At 40.5% G+C, this 25580-nt stretch overlaps 1 protein-coding gene and 1 non-coding gene across 5 annotated transcripts; one reads left to right on the plus strand and one right to left on the minus strand.

Annotated features, from left to right (window-relative positions):
* The first annotated feature begins 482 nt into the window (after nt 1-482).
* Nucleotides 483-25054, plus strand: Rnf20 (ring finger protein 20). Of its 4 annotated transcripts, none has more exons than XM_048338311.1 (20): nt 484-1598; nt 1934-2081; nt 7838-8005; nt 8326-8473; nt 8634-8816; nt 10123-10241; nt 11480-11626; nt 11797-11874; nt 12061-12180; nt 12681-12860; nt 12998-13133; nt 13675-13796; nt 13918-14288; nt 15367-15484; nt 16399-16548; nt 19893-20105; nt 21188-21313; nt 21474-21614; nt 22215-22316; nt 22552-25054. In XM_048338311.1, exons 2-20 carry the CDS (start codon nt 1953-1955, stop codon nt 22726-22728), a joined length of 2928 nt encoding a protein of 975 aa, XP_048194268.1. In that variant the 5' UTR covers nt 484-1598; nt 1934-1952; the 3' UTR covers nt 22729-25054. The 4 variants fall into 4 exon arrangements, with proteins under 4 accessions (XP_048194292.1, XP_048194268.1, XP_048194284.1 ...); XM_048338327.1 differs by having other exon boundaries at nt 484-1141; XM_048338320.1 differs by having other exon boundaries at nt 484-952.
* LOC125341407 lies at nt 1549-1748 on the minus strand. Its single transcript, XR_007208970.1, has one exon. It is a non-coding gene; the product is annotated as a small nucleolar RNA SNORA73 family (small nucleolar RNA).
* Nucleotides 25055-25580: the final 526 nt, after the last annotated feature.

Genomic DNA, 25580 nt, shown 5'->3' on the forward strand with positions numbered 1-25580 from the left:
ACACACTCCCTGAAGTTCCTCGGAGTTTCTTCAGACTCTTCATTTTAGCAAAAAGGGGACTCAGTCATTTTCTTCAGAGGTTTCAGCGAGAGGCTGTTCTGCCCCGAGACTGACAGGACCATCAGCCAATCGGCAGTCTAAACGAGATTCGGTAAAACCAATAGCAGGCAGCCGAACAAAACGCTTTATCTCAAATCGCACTAGTCCAAGTTTTTAAAAAAATTTATTAAGGTAAGGATTCTCGATCTGGTTTCAGGGAGACCCGGTGATTCTTGGCGGTTTTAGCAAAGAGACGCTCATGCACACCCACCTCCCCTGTTCTCCGCCAAGGCGTGGCTAGAGAGTAGGCGCTTCCTTTGGTCACTCGGCGCCCTCACCTTACGTCACTTCCGCCCGGTTCGATCTCAGTTCACCCAGTAGGGTTGAAGATACTTCCTTTCTCTTTCCCCTTCTTCCTGTCTTTGGCTCCGCCTCCCGGAAGCTAGGTCCCCTCTTTGCGGCGGGTCAGAGGTGAGGGATGGCAGGCCTGGCCTGCGCGGGCGGGCCTAGCTGAAAGGTCGGCCTAGAGTTAGGCTCCCCGCGGCGCGAGTTGGAAGAACGCAGGTTAGACTCCGGCTCACGAGAGCAACTGACGTGAGGAACTGACTGTGGTGTGCCCTGGGCAGTCTCCACCCTCTGCGGATCTGGGGCCCTCCATCCGGGCCCGCGATTTAGGGACGCCGCGGCCGGGGTCTTCGGCCCCTCTAATCAGCTCCGGTCCTGTCTCTCTTTTTCCTGGCGGCCGGATCCGACCCAGACCGCGGCCACCCACCGCCGCCCCCCGGCGCTCGGAACTGGAAGCAGAGTGGCCCGTGGTCTCTCGGTGATGGCAGGGCTGCTTCTTCCAGTAGCAAAAGTGCATTAGCATCCTTCCGTTCCGTCTCTGAGCTCCGGAACCCGGGGAGTCAGTCAGGTAGGACCGACGGAAAATACCTTTATCCCGTGTCCTACCGGCGAGGAGACGGAAAGAAGCCCGTGGGCGAACCCACTCTTCGAAGACAGCACGAAATCTTAACGGCAACCCGCACTCCCCTGCCTCTAACTGCCCCCCATCGGGCTGCAGAAAGTGAGGGGGAGAGGATTTGCAAACAGAAGAGAAACTGTGCTTGTTTGTCTATGCTTGGCATTTTTGCCAAGTTCCTTTTGTAATTATGCCATCCGTTGCTTATATTTAATAAGTGCAAGGACTACTGTTTTTCTTAGTTTAGGAGACCGGCTCCTCGATGATCACCGACTGGTTCAGTCTTCACGACTTAGTATGCATTTCCCAGATCTCTTCTAGCTCTGGAGTCCTCCATACACTTTAGAATGAACTTCTCTCATAATCAAGCTGTACTTTTCTGATCTTATTTGTCATTTCAGGAAGTGAGGTTCCTGAAGCATATTCATAGTCCATTATTCTTTCATCATTGTCTTACAACCACCTTATATAGAAATCTATAGTGATGACAGTTCAGTTTTGATCTTAACCCACAATTTAGATTTTGGCAATTCAGTTTTCTTTTTTTATACTGTTTCTTGCATGGTTTATCTTCCCAGTCATTGTTCACAGGACTCTGGGAAGTTGTAGGAATATGCAGGCTCTGACACAAAGCCTGGCTTCATATCCAACATTGTGGAAAGGTACTGTATATCATGGGGCAGAACTTTATGTTCTCCTAGGCCATGGGGACAGAGCCTGGGGAGTAACAATTCAGTTTCAATATGAATCCACAATTTCGATTTTTTTTCTTAATTTCTTGAGGGATTTGGGGATGGTATTGTTTAGTGTGGACGGATCCAGATGAAAGGCTGGCTAGAAAAGTTGCTAGTTTTTATATCATAGGTGGTCTCTCTATTGTTGCTCTCTTTTTCTATCTTAGTGACCGATTTTATTTTTACTTTTTGCGTCCAGGAAAACCACTGTCATCAAGATGTCGGGGATTGGAAATAAACGAGCAGCTGGAGAGCCAGGCACATCGGTGCCTCCAGAGAAGAAGACAGCTGTTGAAGATTCAGGGACCACAGTGGAAACCATTAAACTAGGGGGTGTCTCCTCAACGGTATGAGGAAACAGTTAGGAAAGCTTACTTTTCATCTGTCATTTACAGCCTGTAAAAAAGTAAAAGTTATTGAAAGTAAAAGTTATTGAAGCCTTCTGGAATAACGGGAAGCCAGAAGTGGGAATTAGTGGGCACTTGTGAAAGAGGTAGATTGATGTTTGATCTTTGTTTTCAAGTTGTGTTTATGTTTGGTGCTTGACACTGCACTGGCTGTAGTTACTTAGCAGTGGAAATATGAATATAGCAAGTCTGACTTATTTGCAGATTGGTTATATGCAGTTTTGGCCAAGGGTTCTCAATATATACACAAATAATCACAGGGAATTTCAAAAGTTAAAAAAAAAATTAATTCCCAAATGGGCATTACATGTCTGTGTTGATTGGGGAGAAGCTCTCAGTTAGATCCCAGTCTCTGTTGTGTTTGACTCTTGTGATTCATTGTTTCCTTGTCCTTAATTTTGTGAAATCTTCCTCCCTCAAAGCCAATGGTGTTCCAAAATGAAAAAAGTTAATGTGCTTTATTGAAGTGATAAAGAAAGTTTTAGATTTACTGAAAAGTGGCGTGTTTTTGTTATGCTTTGGCATTCAGGATTTTTTTTTTTTTTTTGGCCAGTCCTAGGCCTTGGACTCAGGGCCTGAGCACTGTCCCTGGCTTCTTTTTTGCTCAAGGCTAGCACTCTGCCGCTTCTGGCCATTTTCTGCATATGTGGTGCTGAGCATCCCCAGGACTGTACTTAACTGTTCCTGAGATTTCTTGGTTTTTCTTAGTGGTCATCACCTAGCAACCATGTACTCAGGATAACAAGGTCTGCTGTACTTGTTTTTCATTCACTGAAAAAAATTGATGCTAGGTTTTAAGAGATGTACAGCAGAATTATTTGAAAGTGTTGTGAAGAGTGTCAGTCAGACCAAAGTGCTTGATGTTTGTCTGCTTCGTCTCTCCCTAGCTTCATGGCACTGCTTTATCCTTTCTGTGTCTGTTTCCTTGTCTGTGAAATGAATTTATAGTACATTGTATATAGTATCACATTGGGTTATTGTGAAGGTAACAATGATAGTTCTTGTTTAGGGTTAAAACATTGTCTTTGGCATAATATACTCATAAAAGTTAGCTGTTAATAGCTAGGGCCTGGATAACAGTAGTAAATAAAATTGACATCACCTTGGCTTTTGTGGAAGTAACATTTTCATTAGAGTGTGTATACATCAGAAGTCCAAGTGATGTGTATCTTTGAAACATTAGAAGCTTATAGGTTTTTATCTAGATCAAGATTCCATAGTTTGTAACCTTGGCCATAGGAATGTGATGTTTAATTATTTTCCACTTGTATTATTTATTTTGAGACTGAGGTTCAGAGAGGTTGACTTTTTTCAGAGTCAGAATAGGAGTGCTCATAGTACATTTCTGCTGCACTGTCCTTGCTGAAGTATCTGGGCTTCTAGATCTCCATAGTGCCACTAGAAGTTATTTCATTTTAGCACTGCCTTGTGTCGTGCATCCCAAAGGCAGTTGAATAAGTACTTGTTGAGCATTTTACTTGCTTGATACTGTGCTTTATGCCAGAGACACCTTCATAGACATCAGTCTGTAGGGTGGCACTGAAAAGGGAATAGACTGTTGGCAATGATATATGCCTTGGTAGAGAAAGATAAGCATATACTGTGAGGGAAGATCAGCACCAATCCTAGCTTGGACTTTATCCAGAAAGTCTTCTAGGGGAGTAACATGCTCTGCCTTAGGTTTGGAGAGTAGACTGTAGAAGAGCAATGGTTTTTATGAATCCAGTTAGCACCCTCTCTCTCTCCCACAGCTTCATCTCTCCAAATGTTTTCCACTGCTCCTAGCCAGCAGTAGGTTGTTCTTGAAGGCAGTCACTCGAACTGTGCATTTTGAAGTTGCTATAATGAGTCAGTTGGTTCTTGGGAAAAGGATAAGTTGAGATTCCAAAGTATGAAGAAGAACATACTCTGGCAGTGTGAATGGTGCTGTTCACTACAGCTGTGCTGAAATTTGGCTGGCAGATCACTAAAATATTTGGTTCAGGTGGGCTGGGGATATGGCCTAGTGGCAAGAGAGCTTGCCTCGTATACATGAGGCCCTGGGTTCGATTCCCCAGCACCACATATACAGAAAACGGCCAGAAGTGGCGCTGTGGCTCAAGTGGCAGAGTGCTAGCCTTGAGCAAAAAAAAAGAAGCCAGGGACAGTGCTCAGGCCCTGAGTCCAAGGCCCGGGACTGGCCAAAAAAAAAAAAAAAAAAAAAAAAAATTTGGTTCAGGGGGCCTTTGTAGTAGTCTTAGTGGTATGGACCCATGAAGAAGTAGCCTTGACAGGATTTGTTCATGGATTAGATGAAGCATGTGAGTAGGCAGGAGCACCAAAGGATTTTGGGAATAATAACGTTTTCTTTTACCGAATTAGAGATTATGAGAAGGGCAGATTTTTAAGAGCTATGGAGGTTGAATCCTGAGTTTATTTTTTAAACTTTCAAGACACTTACTAGTCTCTAGTTAGCATGGTAGTTGGAGATAACCTGGATTCTAAAGCTATACATTTGAGAACATCATTTTGTAAGTGACATTTAAACTGGTGAGACTGTTGGCTCCTTTAAATAATAGACATAGATAAAGGTCTGAAGGAAGAGTTCTGGGACATGGAAATGAGAAGGGGCTAATTAAAGGAACAAATTAAGAGGAAGGGATGGGCAGAGACCATTGAGGTAGGAGAATAAGAAAGAGGGCTTCTAGAAGCTGAGTGAAGTAGGTCAACCTTGAATTTTTGGGTTTTGATCAAGGGCTGCTGCTAAGTTGAGTTAGGGGAGACTGAAGCTACATTTAGTCTGTTGGAGAACCAACCAGATCTATGTTGATGTGGTGGGGCTTGAAGCCTGATGGCAGTGAGCTTAAGAGAATATGGCAAGACAGGAATTAAGGAACACAGGGGAGAGACAACACTTTAGAGGATGTTTGCTACCAAGTACAACAAAGAAGATGAGGCAGTAGCCAGAGAGAAATGGTTTTTGTGTTTTTTTGGAGATACTTCAGTATTTTTACCTGTCGATTGAAAGGATTTGGTAGAGAAAATAAGATTGATGATACAGTAGAAAGAGGAGGCAGTTACTGATGTGGTGTCCTTGAGTAGATGAGTGGAACTGTAAGGTGAGGCTCAAGGCTGTACAAGTGGGTGAGTTGGTCTCAAGCAGGAGTAGGAACAGCTTCTCCGCAGTGACAAGAAGGAAGGTAGAGGGATTGGGTTCTGATGTAGGGAGGTTGGGAACTGTGGTTATGGAGCTGTGGCTGTGGGAGATAGGTATTAGTGTTTTCTTCTGATTGCTTCTATTTTTTTTTCCAGTGAAATCAAAAGCAAGACTTCTCTGAGAGTGAGGAAGGGGGAGGATGTTTTGGAGGTTTGAAGAGACAGGAGAAGGTATGAAGTAGTCATCTTGAAGAGAGGCTGGACTAGAGAGATGTAGGAGGGTTGCTGGGCTGCACTGGGGCCCGCTTGAATTTGTGAGCATGAGTGGCAAGTGAAAGCAGTCGATGTGGTGTTTGTATTTTCTAGTCACATTCAGCTGCATGGGTGTTAGTTTGAAGTAGATGGGAAGATGGATGTTCTAGGATTGGAGATTCTACCAGAGAAGTATGAAGAAGAAGCAAGGAAGGAGTTTTTATAAGAAAGGCTGATTATAATGGTCCATCACAGAATTTGAACTTGATAAAAGTGGTGAGGATGTGAGCAGAATGAAAGACAGGGAAAGGTATAGGACCAAAAAATTACAGATTCTGGAGAGGTTGAAGAATTGTTGAAGGGAGGAAACTGCAGAGAGCGAGCAGGAAAAATAGGTGGTATTTATGGAGATTGAGCTCATAGAGGGCCTGCAGAAAGGGCTCAGTAATCACTGGGAATAACTCTTAGCTGATGACGAGAAATAGGAGGATAATCATTGATGGAAAGGTCGGGATTTGATTTAAGATGGAGAACAATTATGAATTTTAAAAGGGGTATCTTAGCAAGCGATGCTAAGGTAAGTGCTAAATCTTTGAGCAATGTGGTGAAATAATCTGGACTATTTTTTTTTTTTTTCTGACACGGATAAGTCAGCAAAAAGGTTGACCGGTAGTATAAGACTAGTGATACAGGCTGCAGGGTTGTGAGTTTTTTAAGGAGCAAGTGAGATAATGGCTTGGAAGTGGCTTTAAAGGCAGTGTGAGATGAAACAGCGAGCAAGAAGAGGAAGGCAATGTCCAGAGAAGAGACTTGGGGTATTATTTATTATCTTAATAAGTTGTATCAGCTTATTCATGGGGTAACGACCAATTGCGAGAAACTAAAAGTAAGAATTTGGTGCTCTAGTAAACAAATCTTTAAAATATGTGTTTGACTCTTTCTGAGATACAGTGAGAATGTAAGCCTTTCCACATGTCTGCTCGCTTGTGATATTTCATCTCCCCAGGGCCTCCCCAGCTTGTCCTAGGAAAGGATATAATCAAGGGTAAGATACTGAGTGAGACTTTCTGATGGAGTGAGGTTTTGGCAGAAACAAAGGATTCTGAGCAGAATTTGAGGTTTTAAGACTGTGTGCATGTGCCAGTGTATAAAAGGTGAGAGAGGGTGAGGAATTGACAAGCTTCCTATCTGATCAGTGGTGTTTTCTAGTTAAAGTAGGAAGCAGAGCCATCTGTTGAGTGTGAGGTGAGAAAAGGCAGGTCTTGGTAAGGTTTGACATTGCTTTGATGGAGAATGAGAGTTTACTTGTTAAATATTTGTGGGTAAAGTATAAGATCAGTTTAGGAACTTAAACTCAGGACCTTGGTGCTGGCCATGAACTTTTTCATCTTAAAGCTAATGCTGTACTATGTGATCCACAGTTCCAGGTCTGACTTTTTGGTGACTAGTTGGAGATAAGAGTCTCATAGACTTTTCTGCCTGGGCTGGGTTTGAACCATGATCTTCAGATCAAACTGGCAGCCAGCTTAATGACCTTCTTCTAGAAATCTTAGTATACTAGTGTAGGAAATGTGTGGATGAACTCAGTTGGGGTTCATTCAGAACAGAAAGATAAAGAGCAGAGAACAGAATAGACTAAGAGATATTTAAAGAAATGTACTGTGTAGTATATGATGAGAATGTGGAAGGTAGTGAAAAATGGGTGAAAAAGAAGAGGGAAAAATAAGAATTCAAAATTCTTGATCTCTCAATGACATGAAATGACTGCTACAGTGATGGAGGGAAATGAAATAGCTGCAACTATTTTACTTATGTGTTTATTAGAATGTGAAATTGGAATCTAAGATTTTAAATGGAGCTGAATTCCAGATAATGTCTACAGTGTTGCTTAAGAATGCATGGCTGAAGCAGTGGGTACTCATTTATTATTAGGGAGTTCAAAATAGTGGATGCCTAGATAGATTCTAGAGGACTAGATGGTTTGTCTATACATAGATAGCCATGTGACTAGGGAGGCTTGAGTGTATTTGTGTGTCGTTCTTTCCTTACATCACTATGCACCCATTTTTTAATTTTTAAAAACATATTTTACTTTTTGTTGATACTTGTCCAGAGTCTTATGCTTGCAAAGGCAAGCACTCATCACTTGAGCTACACCCTTAGTTTCCTACTTTGATGTACTTGTTTGTTGTGTGACTTCCTTTTAAATCAACAGCTTTGTTGATAGGAGATGCTATGAATCAATGTGACTGTGTTCAGTTTAGTCTAGTTTCTTTGTGGAGACTAATAATACTGGTTTCCTGGGGCAGGAGGAGTTAGACATTCGAACATTGCAAACGAAGAATCGCAAGTTGGCAGAAATGTTGGACCAACGGCAGGCCATTGAAGATGAACTTCGCGAGCACATTGAAAAGCTAGAACGACGACAGGCCACCGATGATGCCTCCCTGTTGATTGTCAACCGTTATTGGAGTCAGGTAGTCAACTCGTTTATTCACTCAGATTTCTCTGGGCATTTTTTTTTTTTGGCCAGTCCTGGGCCTTGGCCTCAGGGCCCGAGCACCGTCCCTGGCTTCTTCCCGCTCAAGGCTAGCACTCTGCCACTTGAGCCACAGCGCCGCTTCTGGCCGTTTTCTGTATATGTGGTGCTGGGGAATCGAACCTAGGGCCTCGTGTATCCGAGGCAGGCACTCTTGCCACTAGGCTATATCCCCAGCCCCTGGGCATTTTAGTTCTTAGTATTCTTCTCCTTTCTAAAGTTATGTCTTTTTCCCCCCAACTATTTTATGTCCTCCAGTTTGATGAAAACATCCGTATCATCCTTAAGCGTTATGATCTGGAACAGGGCTTGGGAGACCTCCTCACAGAAAGGAAAGCCCTGGTTGTGCCGGAACCAGAGCCTGACTCTGACAGCAATCAGGAGCGAAAAGATGACCGGGAGAGAGGTGAGTGTTTGTGAGGGATTTTGACACCCCATATGAATCAGGTTTTTCAGGAATTAAATTCTTCTTGGAAGCTCTCCCTTTAAAGGAAAACAAAAGTGTATTTTGGTATTTCTAGTTGTATAATTTCAAGGGCTTCTTTTTCACCTTCCTGTTTCCTCAGGGGAAGGGCAAGAACCAGCTTTCTCTTTCCTTGCTACTTTGGCCAGCAGTTCCAGTGAGGAGATGGAGTCTCAGCTGCAGGAGCGTGTGGAGTCCTCCCGCCGAGCTGTGTCCCAGATTGTGACTGTCTATGATAAGTTACAAGAAAAAGTGGAGCTTTTATCTCGGAAGCTAAACAGTGGAGGTGAGGCAAAGAACCTATGCACTGGAAGTAGTGGGGAAAGACTAAGAACCCATCTTTTTAGAGATTGGGGAATAGATCAGTGGTAGAATGTAGCATATATGAGGTCCTGGATTCTATCTCGAGCACTGAGAAGAACCTTAGGCTTTGCCTCTGGAGATTGTAATTTTGTAGATGTGAGGCTTCACGGAATTGCCTCTCTCTCTCTCTCTCTCTCTCTCTCTCTCTCTCTCTCTCTCTCTGTTTCTCTCTCTCTTGTCAGTTGTGGGGCTTTAACTCTGGGCCTGGAAACTGCCCTCAGCTCTTCAGCTCAAGACTAGCACTCTTAACACTTGAGCCACAGTGCCACTTCTGGTTTTCTCGTGATTAATTGGAGAAAAGAGTCTCATGGATTTTCCTGCCTGGTCTGGCTTTGAATCGCTATCTTCGGATCTCAGCCTCCTGAGTAGGTAGGATTGCAGGCATGGGCCACCAGTGCCCATCAGAATTGCCTATTTTAAAAGTTCCACAAATAAGATGGGCACTGGTAGCTTAACGCCTATTACCCTAGCTGCTCAGGAAGCTGCGATCTGATTGCAGTTCTAAGTCAGCTTGGGCAGAAAGTCCACTGAGACTCTTTTCTCCAGCTAATCACTAAAGACTGGAAGTTGAGCTCTGGCTCAAGTGGTGCAGTGCTAGCTTTGATCAATAAAGCTCAAGGACAATACCCAGGCCCTGAGTTCAAGCCCAAGGACTGGTGCCTAGCTAGTCTTTGGGTGTGTCATCTGTTCCAGGAAATAATACAAAGTAGCAGCCTACTGCTTGAAGTTCTAAGGAAAATGAAGTGAGTAGCATGTCAGTGATTAGATGTATGGTTTTAAGATCTGGCATGATACATGTGAAACCGTACCTTTTTTTTTGTTGTTGTTGTTCGTCTTGTATCCCCTTCCTGTGGTTGTCCCTACGCCATCAATCACTGTATCTCATCTGAGTACCCTGGATATTTTATATACTGGTATTAGAACTAGGGAAGGGAAAGGGAATATCAAAATCGAGAGACAAAGGATAAAAAGACAAATGACTCCAAGAGCAATACTTACAAAAACATTTGGTGTAAACCATATGAGCAACTCATGGGGGGAAAGGGGAAGCGGGGGGGGAGGGGGGAAAGAGGGAGGAGGTAACAAATTGCACAAGAAATGTACCCACTGACTTACGTATGGAACTGTAACCCCTCTGTACATCATTTTGACAATAAATAAATAATTATTCAGGAAAAAAAGATCTGGCATGATAGATACTAAATTAAAATGCAGTTCTTCTTCCTCAGATAACCTGATAGTGGAGGAAGCAGTGCAGGAGTTGAACTCCTTTCTTGCACAAGAGAACATGAGGCTGCAGGAACTGACCGACTTGCTCCAGGAAAAGCACCGGACCATGTCCCAAGAGGTAGTTGGCCAGAATGGAGGGATGGGTGCTTGAATGGCCCTGGCAGATATTGACTCATTCTGAGTGCTTCAGTGGATTAGTGAGATAGGATCTCACTATATGCTTGGTCAGGCTAGTGTCAAACCCAAATCCTCTCATTGTCTACTCTCACATAGCTTGGATTACAGGAGTATACCACAACACCTTTCCCTAGTTCCTGCCTCTTGATGGGAAGACTGTCAGAAGATTTAGAGAGCCATTTGTTTGGATTGATGTGAAGAGTTTTGTAATTAGAAATACTAAAAAGCATTAGCTGGTTTATAGTTCCTAAATAAATAGAATAATAAAGGTTTTTTTTGTCTTCATAATATCTAATTTTATGTTGTTCTGGGGTTAGCTTAAGAGAGAATGGAAATTTCCATTTTGTTCTCTCTCTCTCTCTCTATATATATATATATATGGAGAGAAAGTTGGAAGAAAAAATAATCTTTAAAAAATTTTTTATTTTCTGGGGCTGGGGATATGGCCTAGTGGCAAGAGAGCTTGCTTCGTATACATGAGGCCCTGGGTTCGATTCCCCAGCACCACATATACAGAAAACGGCCAGAAGTGGCGCTGTGGCTCAAGTGGCAGAGTGCTAGCCTTGAGCAGAAAAAAAGAAGCCAGGGACAGTGCTCAGGCCCTGACTCCAAGCCCCAGGACTGGCCAAAAAAAAAAAAAATTATTTTCTAAAATGTTTGGTGAAATGAAGGACATTGTATTCTCTTAAATAGTGATTTTCCAATCAACTGGGTGGTTGGTCTAAGGAAATCGTATTTTTCATAAGTAGACTTTTTTTAAGTATCACTGAATGCTGGTGGCTCATGCTGTAATCCTAGCTATTCAGGAAGCTAAGATCTGAAGATTGAGGTTCAAAGCTAGCTTGGGTAGAAAAGCTTGTTTGTGAGACTCTTGTCTCCAGTTAACAAGCAAAAACCTGTAAGTGGAAGTGTGGCCCAAGTGGTAGGGTGCTAGCCTTGAGCAAAAAGCCAAAGGAGAGCTTAAGGCTTTGAGTTCAAGCTCCAGTACTGGCACAAAGACTTCTATAGTTTTTATAATTGTAATTGACGTAGAAGTGCTGAAATGAATCTGTGGTTTTTGTTTTACACTCATGTTGAATAATCTAACACAGCAAGGGTTAATTTTGTGGGCTTTGTAACTTAAGCATGTGAAAGGTTCTTTGATTAACTCAGCCTTGTTTTTTTTTTTATGCGGTGTAGTTCTCCAAGCTGCAAAACAAAGTGGAGACAGCTGAGTCACGAGTGTCTGTCCTGGAGTCCCTGATTGACGACCTGCAGTGGGATATTGACAAAATTCGAAAGAGGGAACAGCGACTCAACCGGCACTTAGCAGAAGTCCTAGAACGGGTCAGTGCGGGTTTATTGTAGACTGGAAACTAGAATCATGTTCTGGAATCTTCTCAGAAAAGGTCCACTTGGCAATTGGGGTTTGGGTTTAAAAAACTGATCCTATGAAAGTATGTTGCTCACAGACTAAATCCTGAGGTCTCTCACTAAAGAATCTGTCTTCTCTGTAGGTGAATTCTAAAGGCTATAAGGTGTATGGAGCAGGGAGCAGTCTCTATGGTGGCACAATCACTATCAATGCCCGGAAGGTAAAGTCAGGGACTCACTCAGTACAGATGTTTGACTGATGTCAGGCGTTAGGCTGGGGATTTTTATGGATTCACCAGTGAGAATGTGGGGTTTACTAGAAGAGTATCCCGTGACTATGGGGAACTTAGACATGGGGATAATTTAAGGACTTTTTTCCTTCTCATTTGTTGTTTCTTCCCCTCCAGTTTGAGGAAATGAATGCTGAGCTTGAGGAGAACAAAGAGTTGGCTCAGAACCGTCACTGTGAGTTGGAGAAACTCCGGCAAGATTTTGAGGAGGTCACTACACAGAATGAAAAGTTAAAGGTAGGAGACACCTATCTTTCTTGTTCCTTGGCAAATAGCAGGAATAAAGATGTTTGGACTGAAACAAAACCCAACAAGCCAAAAAATAGCCTAAGTTAATCAGGTAAAGTGTTTTAGCAGTTGAACCAAAAAGTTGCTTAGGACAAATGTAGTTATATGAGCTACTCTGTCAGAAGTATTTTCTCTATGATTGTTAATAAAGAGAAATTAGTGACAGCAGTCTACATCTGTGTTCTTGAAATAATCCTCTAGACCATTCTGTAGAGCTCTCCTTGTTGTCGTTGGCTTTTGGTTCAAACAGTATAAAACACTTAAAAATTAGTTCTGGGAAGTCTCTTTTCATTGGAGGTAGATCTACATAGAGGAATTGGGGGGTAGGTAGGTTTGATAATCTTCACAGTCATTGTTTCAAATGTGCAGGACATTGTGTGTTCAAGATTTTATTTACTGTATGTCTAGATTTTGCTTCCCAATTGGCTTTTACTTTGGGCCTTCCTAAGGTGGAATTGCGGAGTGCAGTGGAAGAAGTGGTTAAAGAAACTCCGGAATACCGCTGCATGCAGTCGCAGTTTTCTGTTTTGTACAACGAGAGTCTTCAGTTGAAAGCACACTTGGATGAAGCTCGGACCCTGCTTCATGGCACACGGGGAACCCACCAGCGCCAAGTTGAGCTCATTGAGGTATCAGCCTTACTTTGGTTTTGTTGTGTGTGTGTCCTTGCATTTCAGATTTAGGAGACAGAATGAGAATAATAGACTGTGATGATATTTCTACATTTTGACAAGAATATTTTATGGGTTCCCTTTTCTGTTTGTAGCGAGATGAGGTTAGCCTTCATAAGAAGCTGAGAACGGAAGTGATCCAGCTAGAAGATACATTGGCTCAGGTGCGCAAAGAGTATGAAATGCTGAGGATAGAATTTGAGCAGACTCTTGCTGCCAATGAACAAGCAGGTATAATTATCCTCATCCACCCTGCAGATTGTCTGCTGTAGACGCTTTCCCCTCCAAGATGTAACATTATTCCCAGGCTTTGTCATAGGCTCGAAATCCCATAAAGTCTTGTAATTCATTTTGGCCCACAGCCCAGGCATTTGTTTTTTAGATGAAGTTGACCACTTGTAAATGTTCATCTTTTTTTTTTTTTTTTTTTTTTTTTTTTTTTTTTGGCCAGTCCTGGACCTTGGACTCAGGGCCTGAGCACTGTTCCTGGCTTCTTCCCGCTCAAGGCTAGCACTCTGCCACTTGAGCCACAGCGCCGCTTCTGGCCATTTTCTGTATATGTGGTGCTGGGGAATCGAACCTAGGGCCTCGTGTATCCGAGGCAGGCACTCTTGCCACTAGGCTATATCCCCAGCCCAATGTTCATCTTTTGAGGAAGAATATTTCTTCTGATAACTCTTCCTGATTTTCTAAAGTTCCTTATATCATACCTTCTCTCTTTTTGACTTTGCCCTGGTCCCAGTTCCTTTTAACATTTGTTACTGTCTTTAAGGTCCTATAAACCGGGAGATGCGCCACCTCATCAGTAGCCTCCAGAATCACAATCACCAGCTGAAAGGGGAGGTCCTAAGGTATAAGCGAAAACTGAGAGAAGCTCAGTCGGACCTGAACAAGGTAATCAGGAGTGGTAGGACAAGCATAATTTGTTTTTAAGTCTGTGAGGCTGTTTTTAAGTGAGGGAAGCAATGCTGTTCTCCAAAGTGATGCGCATCTTTTCCTTTCTTCTTTCTCCCAGACACGTCTGCGCAGTGGCAGCGCCCTTCTGCAGTCTCAGTCTAGTACTGAGGACCCAAAGGATGAACCTACAGAGCTGAAGCCAGATTCTGAGGATGTATCTGGCCAGTCATCGGCACTGAAGGCATCTCAGGAAGATGTCAGTGAAATGAAGTCCAAACGGGATGAAGAAGAGCGGGAACGAGAAAGGCGTGAGAAAGAAAGGGAGAGAGAAAGAGAACGAGAGAAGGAAAAGGAAAGAGAACGAGAGAAGCAGAAACTAAAAGAATCAGAAAAAGAGAGAGATTCTGCTAAGGATAAAGAGAAAGGGAAACATGATGATATCAGGAAAAAGGAAGCAGAAATTATCAAACAACTGAAGATTGAACTCAAGTAAGTGTACTATTTTGAGTGATTGTTTCTGAATTGAAGCTTAAGGTTCAAACATCATGAATGAAATAAAATAGTTGGTGGGGGTAGCTCATCTGATCATTATAATAGTTCTAATTAATTAAATGTACAATGAATATGGTTTCTCCCTGATCAATTATGTTCTCAAAGCTTAGCCAAATGGTTGGTCATCCTTTGGTCAAAAAACTCCATGGTTATAGCCTTGTTCTCTGTGAATTCAAATTAAGAGAAGGTACCTTTTGTTTACTTAAAATCTTGCGAAGTTACCTAATGTCCTTTACTGGATCTGGGCAAATTGCTGGTATCAATTGTAGGTTAAGTTATACTAAGTGGAATGTGTGTCAGTGTAATTTGAATAGTATGTGATGCATTTGCTTAACTGTTGACTAGTTTGTAAATATGCCAGATCATATTATGATTTCTCAGGAGGGTTTCTCCTGTAGAAATTCAAACAAATGCCTTTGTTATAACCTCATGTGTTGCCTTTTTATAACAGTGATTTCTTTCAGTAGTGGTTACTTTGGCTCCCCATTTTTCATAGTTGACTCTGATGTTTGTGTTTATAAGGAACACTGGTTAAAATATTTGAGCTCAAACATTTTAAGAGGTTTAATAATGTAGTAGCAGGTGAAGCATTAGTGTTCAGCTGATGATTAGTTATTAAGCTGTCAGACCTAGGATTAACAGTATATTGTAAACTTTCAAATCCACCCCTCTTTGTCCTTCTTGATCTCTTTGAGATATTGAAGTATAAAATTAGAATGATTGAAATTTTAATATTTACTAAATCTCACTTTCTGTGAGTAAGACTGCAGAAATATACTTGTGTCATAACTGCCATAAACTATGTTAGAGAGCTAAAGAGAGAAATGATTTCACTTAACTTACTTTTCTTTAGTCTCCAAATACATTTGAGAGGTCTATTGACGGTGCAGAATTTTTTCTTTATAACAGAGTATTGATAAAGAAAAAGAAAAAGTCTGTTCAATGAATAGTTCCCTTGTTCTGATGCCTTTTGCTTTCTCATTCCACGTTCCCTCCCTCTGTCACTCATTCATAGAAAGGCACAAGAGAGCCAGAAGGAGATGAAGCTACTGCTGGATATGTACCGCTCAGCACCAAAGGAGCAGAGAGACAAAGTGCAGCTAATGGCAGCTGAGAAGAAGTCTAAGGCAGAGGTGATCTATCTAGTCTGCCATTGTGTGTCATCTTTGTGAAGTTTTCCTTCATACTGCTCAAAGATGTAGTCCTTTAAAATTAGTGTTTAAATTTAGTAACACTTTTGAAGGCTATCTATAAATGTTAAGATTCTCCACAAAGTATTTAAAGCATCTGAATTACTGAGAATAGGATTTAAAAAACTAATTTCACACTTTAGTCACAAGTCACTGCTATAGTGGTTCTCGTTTTCCGATGCCTTTTAGGAGGAATGCTTTACACTTTAAAACTTTCAACTTTTCTGGTTATGACAGAAGTTGAAGCCTATTCTTAAAGGGTATAGGTTCAGTCTTAAAGAATTTTACTGAAAGAAGCATGAGAACTAGAAATGGAGTGATGTTGAAAATAGTGTTGAAATTACAATTATTGTAACATTTATCTTGATCCATAATTTCTGTAAATATTATTTTGATCTTAAGGTCCTCCCTTCATTTTTGCACAGTATTGATTTGTGTGTGTCTGCTGGGACTTTCTGCTCAGCTTTTCTACCCTTGGCTGGGACTGTACCTGTTGAGCCACATCTCCAGTTTCTGCTTTTTATTGGTTAATTGGATATGAGAGTCTCATGGACTTTCCTGATCAGGTTGACTTTGAACCTCGATTCTCAGATGTTGACCTCCCGAGTAGCTAGGATTACAGGTGTATGTGCCACAGGGGCCAGGCTCATGTTAATTGATTTTTTTTTTTTTTTTGGCCAGTCCTGGGGCTTGGACTCAGGGCCTGAGCACTGTCCCTGGCTTCTTTTTGATCAAGGCTAGCACTCTGCCACTTGAGCCACAGTGCTGCTTCTGGCCGTTTTCTGTATATGTATGTTAATTGATTTTTGAAAACTTATTATAATATTTGTTCTAATGTGATTCTTTTTCACCGATAGTTGGAAGATCTAAGGCAAAGACTCAAGGATCTTGAGGAAAAGGAGAAGAAAGAAAATAAGAAAATGGCTGATGAAGATGCTTTGAGGAAGATCCGTGCTGTGGAGGAGCAGATAGAATACCTCCAGAAGAAGCTGGCCATGGCCAAGCAGGTGGGCGGCCTTTGTCTCTTTATGTTACCTAATGAGTGTGGACGTTAACAGTGAAAAAAAAAAAAAAAGTCTTTCATCTTCCTATTCTTTGTTTTTGGCAGGCAGAGAATTGAATTTTATTTTTCAATGGATAGCCAGTTGTTCAAACATTGTCTATTGAGGATCTGTTCTTTCTCTGCTAATGTACAAATTTATGAGAAAAAGATAAAGGATTTTATACATATACTGCTTCCCGTGTAAATTGTAAATAGTACTGGATCGTAGAACTGTGGAGACTATTTTCCTTCTCATAATGAATATGTCTTTAGTTTCTAGTCCCAGTGAATTTTTTTTTTTGACCTCCACTAATAAACATATTGCAATCCCTGCACTTGGGAAACTTAGGTGGGAGGATCACAAGTTTGAAGCCAGCCTGAACTACATAGCCGGACCCTATCTCAAAATAAATAAAACTAAATAAAAAAACAAAGATACCAAGAATGGCTAGAAGAACTGTCCATACATGTTAGGATTACTTCACTGTGTCTCAGGAAGCACCTTTAAGGGTAATTGTCTGTCATGATTTATTTTGAAAGAGGGAACTTTGATTATATCCTCTGTACATTCCTATAGTTAAAAGGAAAATTTTAGGGCTGGGGATATAGCCTAGTGGCAAGAGTGCCTGCCTTGGATACACGAGGCCCTAGGTTCGATTCCCCAGCACCACATATACAGAAAACGCCCAGAAGCGGCGCTGTGGCTCAAGTGGCAGAGTGCTAGCCTTGAGCGGGAAGAAGCCAGGGACAGTGCTCAGGCCCTGAGTCCAAGGCCCACGACTGGCCAAAAAAAAAAAAGTTAAAAAAAAAAAAAGGAAAATTTTAGATGTTCAGTTTGTGTTGGTTTTTGGTACTGAGGTTTTGAACTCAGGATTTCATGCTTGTTAAGGTGGGTACTTTATCTCTTGAACCATGCCTCCAGTCATTTTTTCTCAGGTTATTTTTGAGGTAGGATCTCACTTTCTCCTATTCATCCTTGACTGTGATTATCCTATTTTTGTTTCATACTGTAAGTGAAGTAGCAGGTACTGTGGTGCCTAGCTATTGGTTGAAATGAGATCTCATGCACTTTTTTGTCCAGGCGGTAGACAAAAATTGTAATCCTCTCTATAATATTGTAACCCTCCCAATGTCTGCCTTTTCAGTTGCTAGGATTATACACTGAGCCACTAGTGCCTGGCTTGATTCTTAAGTCTGATGATTTGCTACTTTTCTTTCATTCTTAAAATATTTGTTTGGAAATCATCCTATTGTAGATCCTTGAAGGAATACATAGAAAGACTTGTTATACTTTTGTATAGGACTTTTCACTTATTTATTTATTTTTTTCATATGTCTCATATTGTCTTTATTATAGTTACATTTTATTAGCTTATAACAGGACTAGAAGAATTCTATACAATCACTCTGAATTGATTTTCCTCAGACTTTTGAAGGCATTTCTATTTTTCCTTAGTTCTTGAGGTTGGACTTTAGAAATATGATGCTGTTTTGATTCCTTATTTATTTATTTGCTTATTTACTTATAGTTTTCAAAAGACTTCGAATCATTTTAGGCCCTGTGATGGACTGAGCCATTCTTGATAGTGACACTCCATTGTCAAACTAGCCTTTTAGGATAGAAGATGGAAATAATGTATTTGATTATTTTTTCTCCTTTACTTTTTTCTATCCTTTCTTAGAAATCTCCCATTTTTAAGAATTCACCTTGCAGACCACTCTCCTATCTTCTGCCGTATTTTGCTGGGGAATATTTCAACAGTATATCAACTTGATAATTTCTTTTCACTTTTTTAAAAGAAGACAAATGTCTTAGCCCAGACTGGTTGGTTGTGCTGGGCTTACAGGCATGCACCGCCAACGACTGGCTTTTATTCAGTAACTTAAAAATGTTCATTCTTGCTATATTAGCATATAAATTTATTGTGGTTCCCCCAATAAAAGTACTGTTTGTTATGCTTTTTGGTTGTAGACAAACATATTAAAGTACATATGCAGAAGTTAAACAAGAGTAATAAAAAAATCACTAGAGAACAGCAGTGAGATCTTTTATAAACATTAAAACAAAATTTCAGTAGATAAAATAGCTTGACACTATTGGGCAGACAATTAGTGCGGAGTGACGCAACCAGAAGTAGACCCAAATACACATGGGTGTTTGATATATGCTAACAATGTGATTTTAAACAGTGGGGAAACAGGTGGGACAGAAATTTTTCAAAAATGGGAAGAAGTAGGATGCATACTTGAACATTACACTAGAATGATTTCCAAATGAACATAGGCATGATACTAAAAAGAGGACTCTACTAAGCGCCAATGCCTCATGCTTGCAAATACTAGCTACTTGGAATGTGAGGATTGGGGGATCACAATTACAGGCCAACTGGGGCACAAAAAAAGACTCCTCAATGGAGAGCTGGGCAGCACACCTCTTATCCTAGCTACAATGGGAAACCTTAAAAGGGAGATCTCTCTACCCAGATGTATGCCAAGGAGGGGCACATTCCCGTCTGAAAGACAACCAGCACCAAAAAAGGCCTAGAGATAAGGCTCAGAGGTAGAGTACTTCATAGCAAGCTTAAGGCCCTGAATTCAAAATCTGAAGTGGAAAGGACCTTTCCAGTCATAGACACAAAGGTGGATAATTTTAAGTTGCAAAAAAAAAACCCAAAAAACAAAACCACAGCTACACAGCAAAAATAACTGCTAGCAAAACGAACTGATTAAATGATAAAATAGTGTTATTATGGGCCTGTACTCCTAGTACATTTAAACTAAACTGGAAATGGATAAGAAAAGTCCCCAAATCCAGTAAAAATGTTAATATATGAAAAGTTCACAGAAAATAACTCAGATTGTTCTTGAACATACAGATAATCCACCTTATAATGTGATAGATGTAGCTAAAGCTACTCTTTGCCAGATTTTTATGAAATTTGTGATGTTTGCAACTTCTGGAAAATGTAAATTAACTTCAGTATAACTCCGGTAAATATGAGAAAATGTGAGACTGATAGAAATACTCTTAACTAACTGCTGCTTAAAGAGATTGCTATGTTAAAGTATATGCAGTTTGTTTTTATCTGACTTCAAATACAGATCAGCTGAGGGTTATCTGAACAGCTGATGTCAGGTAGTAGGACTTCTATACTCTCAGAGAATCCAATGAACAGGGCTTAGCAAAGCTTCTTGAACTAGTTTTTCTTGGTCACTAAAATAATTTACTGAATTAGCAATGGGATGGTTTAGTTTCCTGTGCTCGTACTTTGGATTTAGAAGATTCACTAATAACATTCCTCATTTTAGGAGGAAGAAGCTCTCCTCTCCGAGATGGATGTCACTGGCCAGGCTTTTGAAGATATGCAAGAGCAAAATATTCGCCTGATGCAGCAGTTGCGGGAGAAGGATGATGCAAATTTCAAGCTCATGTCAGAACGCATCAAATCCAATCAGATCCATAAGTTACTTAAAGAAGAAAAAGAGGAGCTAGCAGACCAGGTTTTGACTCTAAAGACTCAGGTAACTATCACAAGTAGAGCTTTCTAATCTTTTGGAGAAGTGTTTCTACATTAATATAACTGCCAAGATGATCATTGTGGCCTATTTTTTTTGTGTGTGTGTGATAGGAAAAACACCCCTGCAAACTAAATATTTATTATCAGAATTCTAGTAAATGATTACTCATGTTTGAACTGGAATACCACGTAGCTGTTAACACATATAAAGCCAGGGTTCGTGGCTCAGGCTTGTAATCCTAGCTACTCAAGAAGCTGAGATCTGAGGATTGTGGTTCATAGCCAGCCTGTGGAGGAAAGTGTATGAGACTTTTATGTCCAGTTAAATCACAGAAAAAGCCAGAAGTGGCGCTGTGGCACAAATGGTAGAGTCCTAGCCTTGAGCAAAAGGAGCTCAGAGATAGCGCCCAAGTTCAAGCCTCAGGACTGACAATAAACAAACAAGTGAATAATAGATTTACTGTTGTAGAACAAACTGTCTAAAATATACCAAGTGATGTATTATCCCTCTTTATTAGAATGAGTGTGATGAGTGTGTGTGAGGGGAGTTCATGTTTAACATTTCTGGAGAGCTGCAGGGAAAAGCTACCTGGTTGCCTTTGGAGTTGGAATGAGAATTTTAGGTGAGGGGTTAGGTGTGTCTTTTCACTTTTTACCACTAATAATAACTTTGTACATTCATTTTTAAGAAAAAGACCACTTGTTCCTCCAGCTATTCTGAAAGAGAAATACTTGGACTTTGAACTAGAATTTGCATACTGTAGTAGGAGTTGCCTGAGTGTGAGGATTAGCACAGCTGCAGAAGATAGATATCTGTATGTGTAATCTCCTCTACTCCTGGCAAACTGGAAAAGAATCTTCTCACTGGTTTCCTACACTCTTCAGATCCCTATCAATAGTTAATATGATAAGTGAAGCCTTTAGTAATCATAGTCTTGCAGTATTTTGAAGGGTTTATGGATAAAATCAGTAATGATCATTTGGATTTTCTAGCATAGTATGTTTTTGTGTGTCTGAATTAACAAAGCATAGCGAATTTTATTTTGTCTTCCTATTTGTTTTAAAATCTGATTTCTTCCTACAAAGGTGGATGCCCAGTTACAGGTCGTAAGAAAATTAGAAGAGAAAGAGCACCTGCTGCAGAGCAACATTGGCACGGGGGAGAAGGAGCTGGGTCTTAGGACCCAAGCCTTGGAGATGAACAAGCGCAAGGTACGGTAGAGTACCCTGTAATCTGAAGTGTTGATTAGTCTCAAAGAAGGGTAACACAAATGACATTTTGAAGTTCGCATTATTCATTGAACTTAGGTTAACATTTTTTGTTGTTGAAATTAAAGAGTGGTGGATGACTTTATTTGTCCATCCCATGTAGGCGATGGAAGCAGCCCAGCTTGCTGATGATTTGAAAGCACAATTGGAGTTGGCTCAGAAGAAGCTTCATGATTTTCAGGATGAGATCGTAGAGAACAGTGTCACCAAAGAAAAGGACATGTTCAATTTCAAACGAGCCCAGGTGAGAGCAATTGTGCTTTATACTTCACCAGAGGTCTGAAGTGTTGCATGTGATGATGAGTCATGGATGTTCTAAACTACTGGACTGGGAGTTCCCAGTGGCAAGAGGCCAACTCTGTTCTCTTCAGTGCCACATCCCTCCAGCCTGTGGCTTTAAATTTAAATATTTATTGACATTAAATTAGTACTTGTTAGTGAACTGCTGGAGTAGCAACATAAGAACATTGGGTCTCAAGTAGCTCTTAAAATGCCTTTTGTTAAATATCATCTCGGTGCCTTTCCAATCTTGTCCCTAAATCAGTACATTATTTTAATCCCAGTGACCTCAAAACTAATCACCATAGGATAAAGTGGCCTGCCCTTTATATTCTTAAATTGTGTTTTCACAAGAGTGAATTAACTGATATACTTCTAATTTGAGGATATGATCGTGATTGCCTGTTCTGAAGCAAAAGACATCCTATCATTTGCAGTTCTTTATGTTCCTAAGGATAATTGGACATGAGGGGCAGAAGGGCCTTTCTTAGGCCAGGTTAGAGAGATGATTTCTCAAATGGCAGGTCTGGGGAGGGTGTCTAACAGGCCTGCTGTGCTGCCATAGGAGGACATCTCTAGACTTCGAAGGAAGCTGGAGACCACAAAGAAGCCAGACAACGTACCCAAGTGTGATGAGATTCTAATGGAGGAGATTAAGGATTACAAGGTCAGAAAGCCTGCCTTTTTGATTTATTTGTGTTGCTTGTTAGGCCTGAAATGGTCTACTAACAGACTGGGAGAGTAAATATTAAACTCTGCCTGAAAGTAGCCAGAGAATGGTTTATTTTAGAGGGCAGAAATGATACTCTTCTCCTGGTGCTTGTGATTTTTGTGGTTTTTGAGCTGTCCATTTGGCCTATAATCTTTATGGTTGCTCAGCCTCTGACTTTTTCCTTTTGTAGGCACGTCTGACCTGCCCTTGCTGCAACATGCGTAAGAAGGATGCTGTCCTTACCAAGTGTTTTCATGTTTTCTGCTTTGAGTGTGTGAAAACGCGCTATGACACGCGCCAGCGCAAATGTCCCAAGTGTAATGCTGCTTTTGGTGCCAATGATTTCCATCGCATCTACATTGGTTGATCCATGTTAAGAAGAGGAACTGGCTGGACAAGCACTTGTTCATTAACCACCAAACCTCTACCTCTTCTCCCCTTGACAGCTTGTCAGCTCCCTTTCCTCCACAGACTTTATGCCCACGCTCTTCTCTCCAATAGCTAGATGACTTTAGGGAAAAAGACTGGTAAATGTAAGTCTTGGGTTTTAGAATGAATTAGAAACAACTCTTCCTTGTCTTCCCTGCCAGCTGTGTTTATTTTCTGTGTTAGGACCTTCCAGCATTTTCTTCTTTGGGCCCCTTCTACAATCTTGGATTGTTCATTCTTCCTGAAGAAGAAATGTTGGTATTTGTAACATGGACAAAGGAACAAAGAAGAGGAAACATGGTCTTTTTGAGGGAAGGACCTTTTGGAAATAAGCTATCTATGGGCCCAGACTTTTATTAATTTGGATAGCATACTTTTTCTAAACTCAGATTATAATATGGCATAATTATGCTACTCTTTCCTGGATGGTTTGAAGCCTTAATGAAATTATATCCAGGAGAATTCAACTTATTTCCTGTTTACTAGCAAAGTAGCTTTTACAGTAAACTGGCTGTTTTGTTAAAATTATTTAAGTTTTAAATATTCAGCTACTTAGTCTTGGGGCCGAGATAATTTAAAAGAATGTAGCCCCTTTTGTCTTAATGAAATCAGAATTGGAAAAGATGAGATATACTGAGTATGCCTGGAGTATTCTGAGAACTTGAAACTCTGACTGGTGAGTTCTGACTGACTGTCATTCTCTTCTCCACAAGGGTTCTTGTGATCCCTGTTTTCCAAAAGATTCTCTTAATATTTCAGTAAGACTTTATATTCCATAAGCTTCAATTAAAGCAGGATTCAGTTTGCTTTCATTTGTGGTTTATTCTTTTGAAACTTTATCAGTTGATTTTACACTGGCTGTTAATGAATTGTCTTGAATCAAAGATTAAGAAGCTGGTCATATTATTTAAATAAGTATTTAGTGTTTTGATTAATTGAAGTTTTCTCTTAGTTTTATTGAATGTGTGGTGAGGGGATACTATGTCTAAAAGAGGTCAGTTGATTTGACTGCTCAGTTCTCTTCCATAGTTCACCATGCAGTAAGAGATGGTAATTTGTTTCTCAGGGAATACAACATTGCTTGGTGCTTTGAGTTGATGGTTCTTGAATTAGTTTGACAGTAACCAGCACACCAGAGGTTGTCTCTCTTTGGTAGGTATTATATAAATTGGATCCTTCTTGATTAGTATATGTCCCAGGGAATAGTTAACAGCAAATTCCCTGCCATTTTGCTGTTCCCAGCTATAATCAGTGGATTTAAGATGAATTCTTTAAGATCATGCAATACCCATTTAAGCAAGGAATCTAACCAGAGGTTCTACAAGGTCATCAAGAGAGGTCAAGGTCTATTGATTCTTCATCCCAGCATTGGTGGGATTAGACCCTGCTCCTAGTACAGGGCATTTGCATTCAGTAATGGGACCTTGTCCCCTTGATGTGCAGTCTTATAAGGGCAAGCATAAGCATAATTATTGAGAATGTTTGGGGAACACATGTTTTGTGACACTAGCTGTTAATGACAATTGGCTAAGAAAGCCAGCTGCCCAGTGCCAGGGGACCATGTGGCTCACGGGATGTTGTAGAGGGAAAACACTAATCTCATAGGAAATGGATTTCGGAGAAGCTTCTCTATTTGAGGAATTAAAGAATCAGGCAACATACGGTGAACTCTCAAAGTCATTTTCAGTTGATGTCCAAAAATGGCAGTGATTATTTGAACAGTCCATGTTCCCTACTGAAGATGCCAGTGATTGGGCTTCAGGAATGCCTCTAATCACACATCACATTTCACTTGTGTCACATGAATATTATTTATAATTTTTCTCAAATCCTTAAAGGAATTTAGAGACATAGTGGGTTGAATCACAGCTCTAGATTCATGGGAATTTTAAAGGGTAAATACTGGAAAGCTATTCAATTTAAAGTAAAAAACATTTAAGATTTTATAGAAATTCCCTCTCCCTCTCTTTCTGACTGTCTTTGATTTCATTGTTACTTTGAAAATGTATTAATGGTATCGACCCAAATCAGGCATGTTTGAAGGCATTTATTTTCATTACATTTCTTTTCCAGTGCTGTTTCTGCTATATATAGCATTCATCATGACTTTCCATTGGATTCCTTGATTTTCTTATTTTATGTTTATTTCCGCAAGCATTCTTGTTTTTCAAGGACAAGAGTTCTGTGCTTAGAAAATAAGGAGGAGTAATGGATATGATTTGATGTTGTAAAGACAATAAAGAAATGCTCATCTGTCTTTTAGAGCTTCTGGAATAGTGGTGGTTATTGTTGCAAGAAGTGAAATGCTGTGTCTGTTCTCATTGTCATTTGCTGGTATGGACTGCCTTAAATTTTGTCCCTTAAGGGTTTTTTTCCTTAGGACTACCATTTGATTGATAAACCCAATAGCCAGTGGATCTGCAGAAATATTTTAGCTAATTACTATCATAAAAGTTTTCCTATGGTAATAGCAAAGCATAGTCAAATAGAAAATAGGCAAGTTGTGTGAGTGTTGGACTGGATCCACACAGTAGGAAATCCCTCATGGAAATACTTGAAAATTTCTTAGATCTTAAAGTTTAGAACACTTAATTATCCTACCACAAGGTAAAATGAAACTCTTCTGGGGATTTCTGCCCAAGTGTGGTTGCTTCCTAATGTTAGCACTTAAGGTCTTATTTGTAATATCTGCCACAATTATTAAGATTATGTTTCAGAATGGACAATGTTTTAACAATATAATCTCTAATGTCTAGCAGAGGCACAGGATAATGTTTTAACAATATAATC

This window comes from Perognathus longimembris, chromosome 1 (genome assembly GCF_023159225.1).
Source record: "Perognathus longimembris pacificus isolate PPM17 chromosome 1, ASM2315922v1, whole genome shotgun sequence".
In the NCBI taxonomy this organism is placed as follows: Eukaryota; Metazoa; Chordata; class Mammalia; order Rodentia; family Heteromyidae; genus Perognathus; species Perognathus longimembris.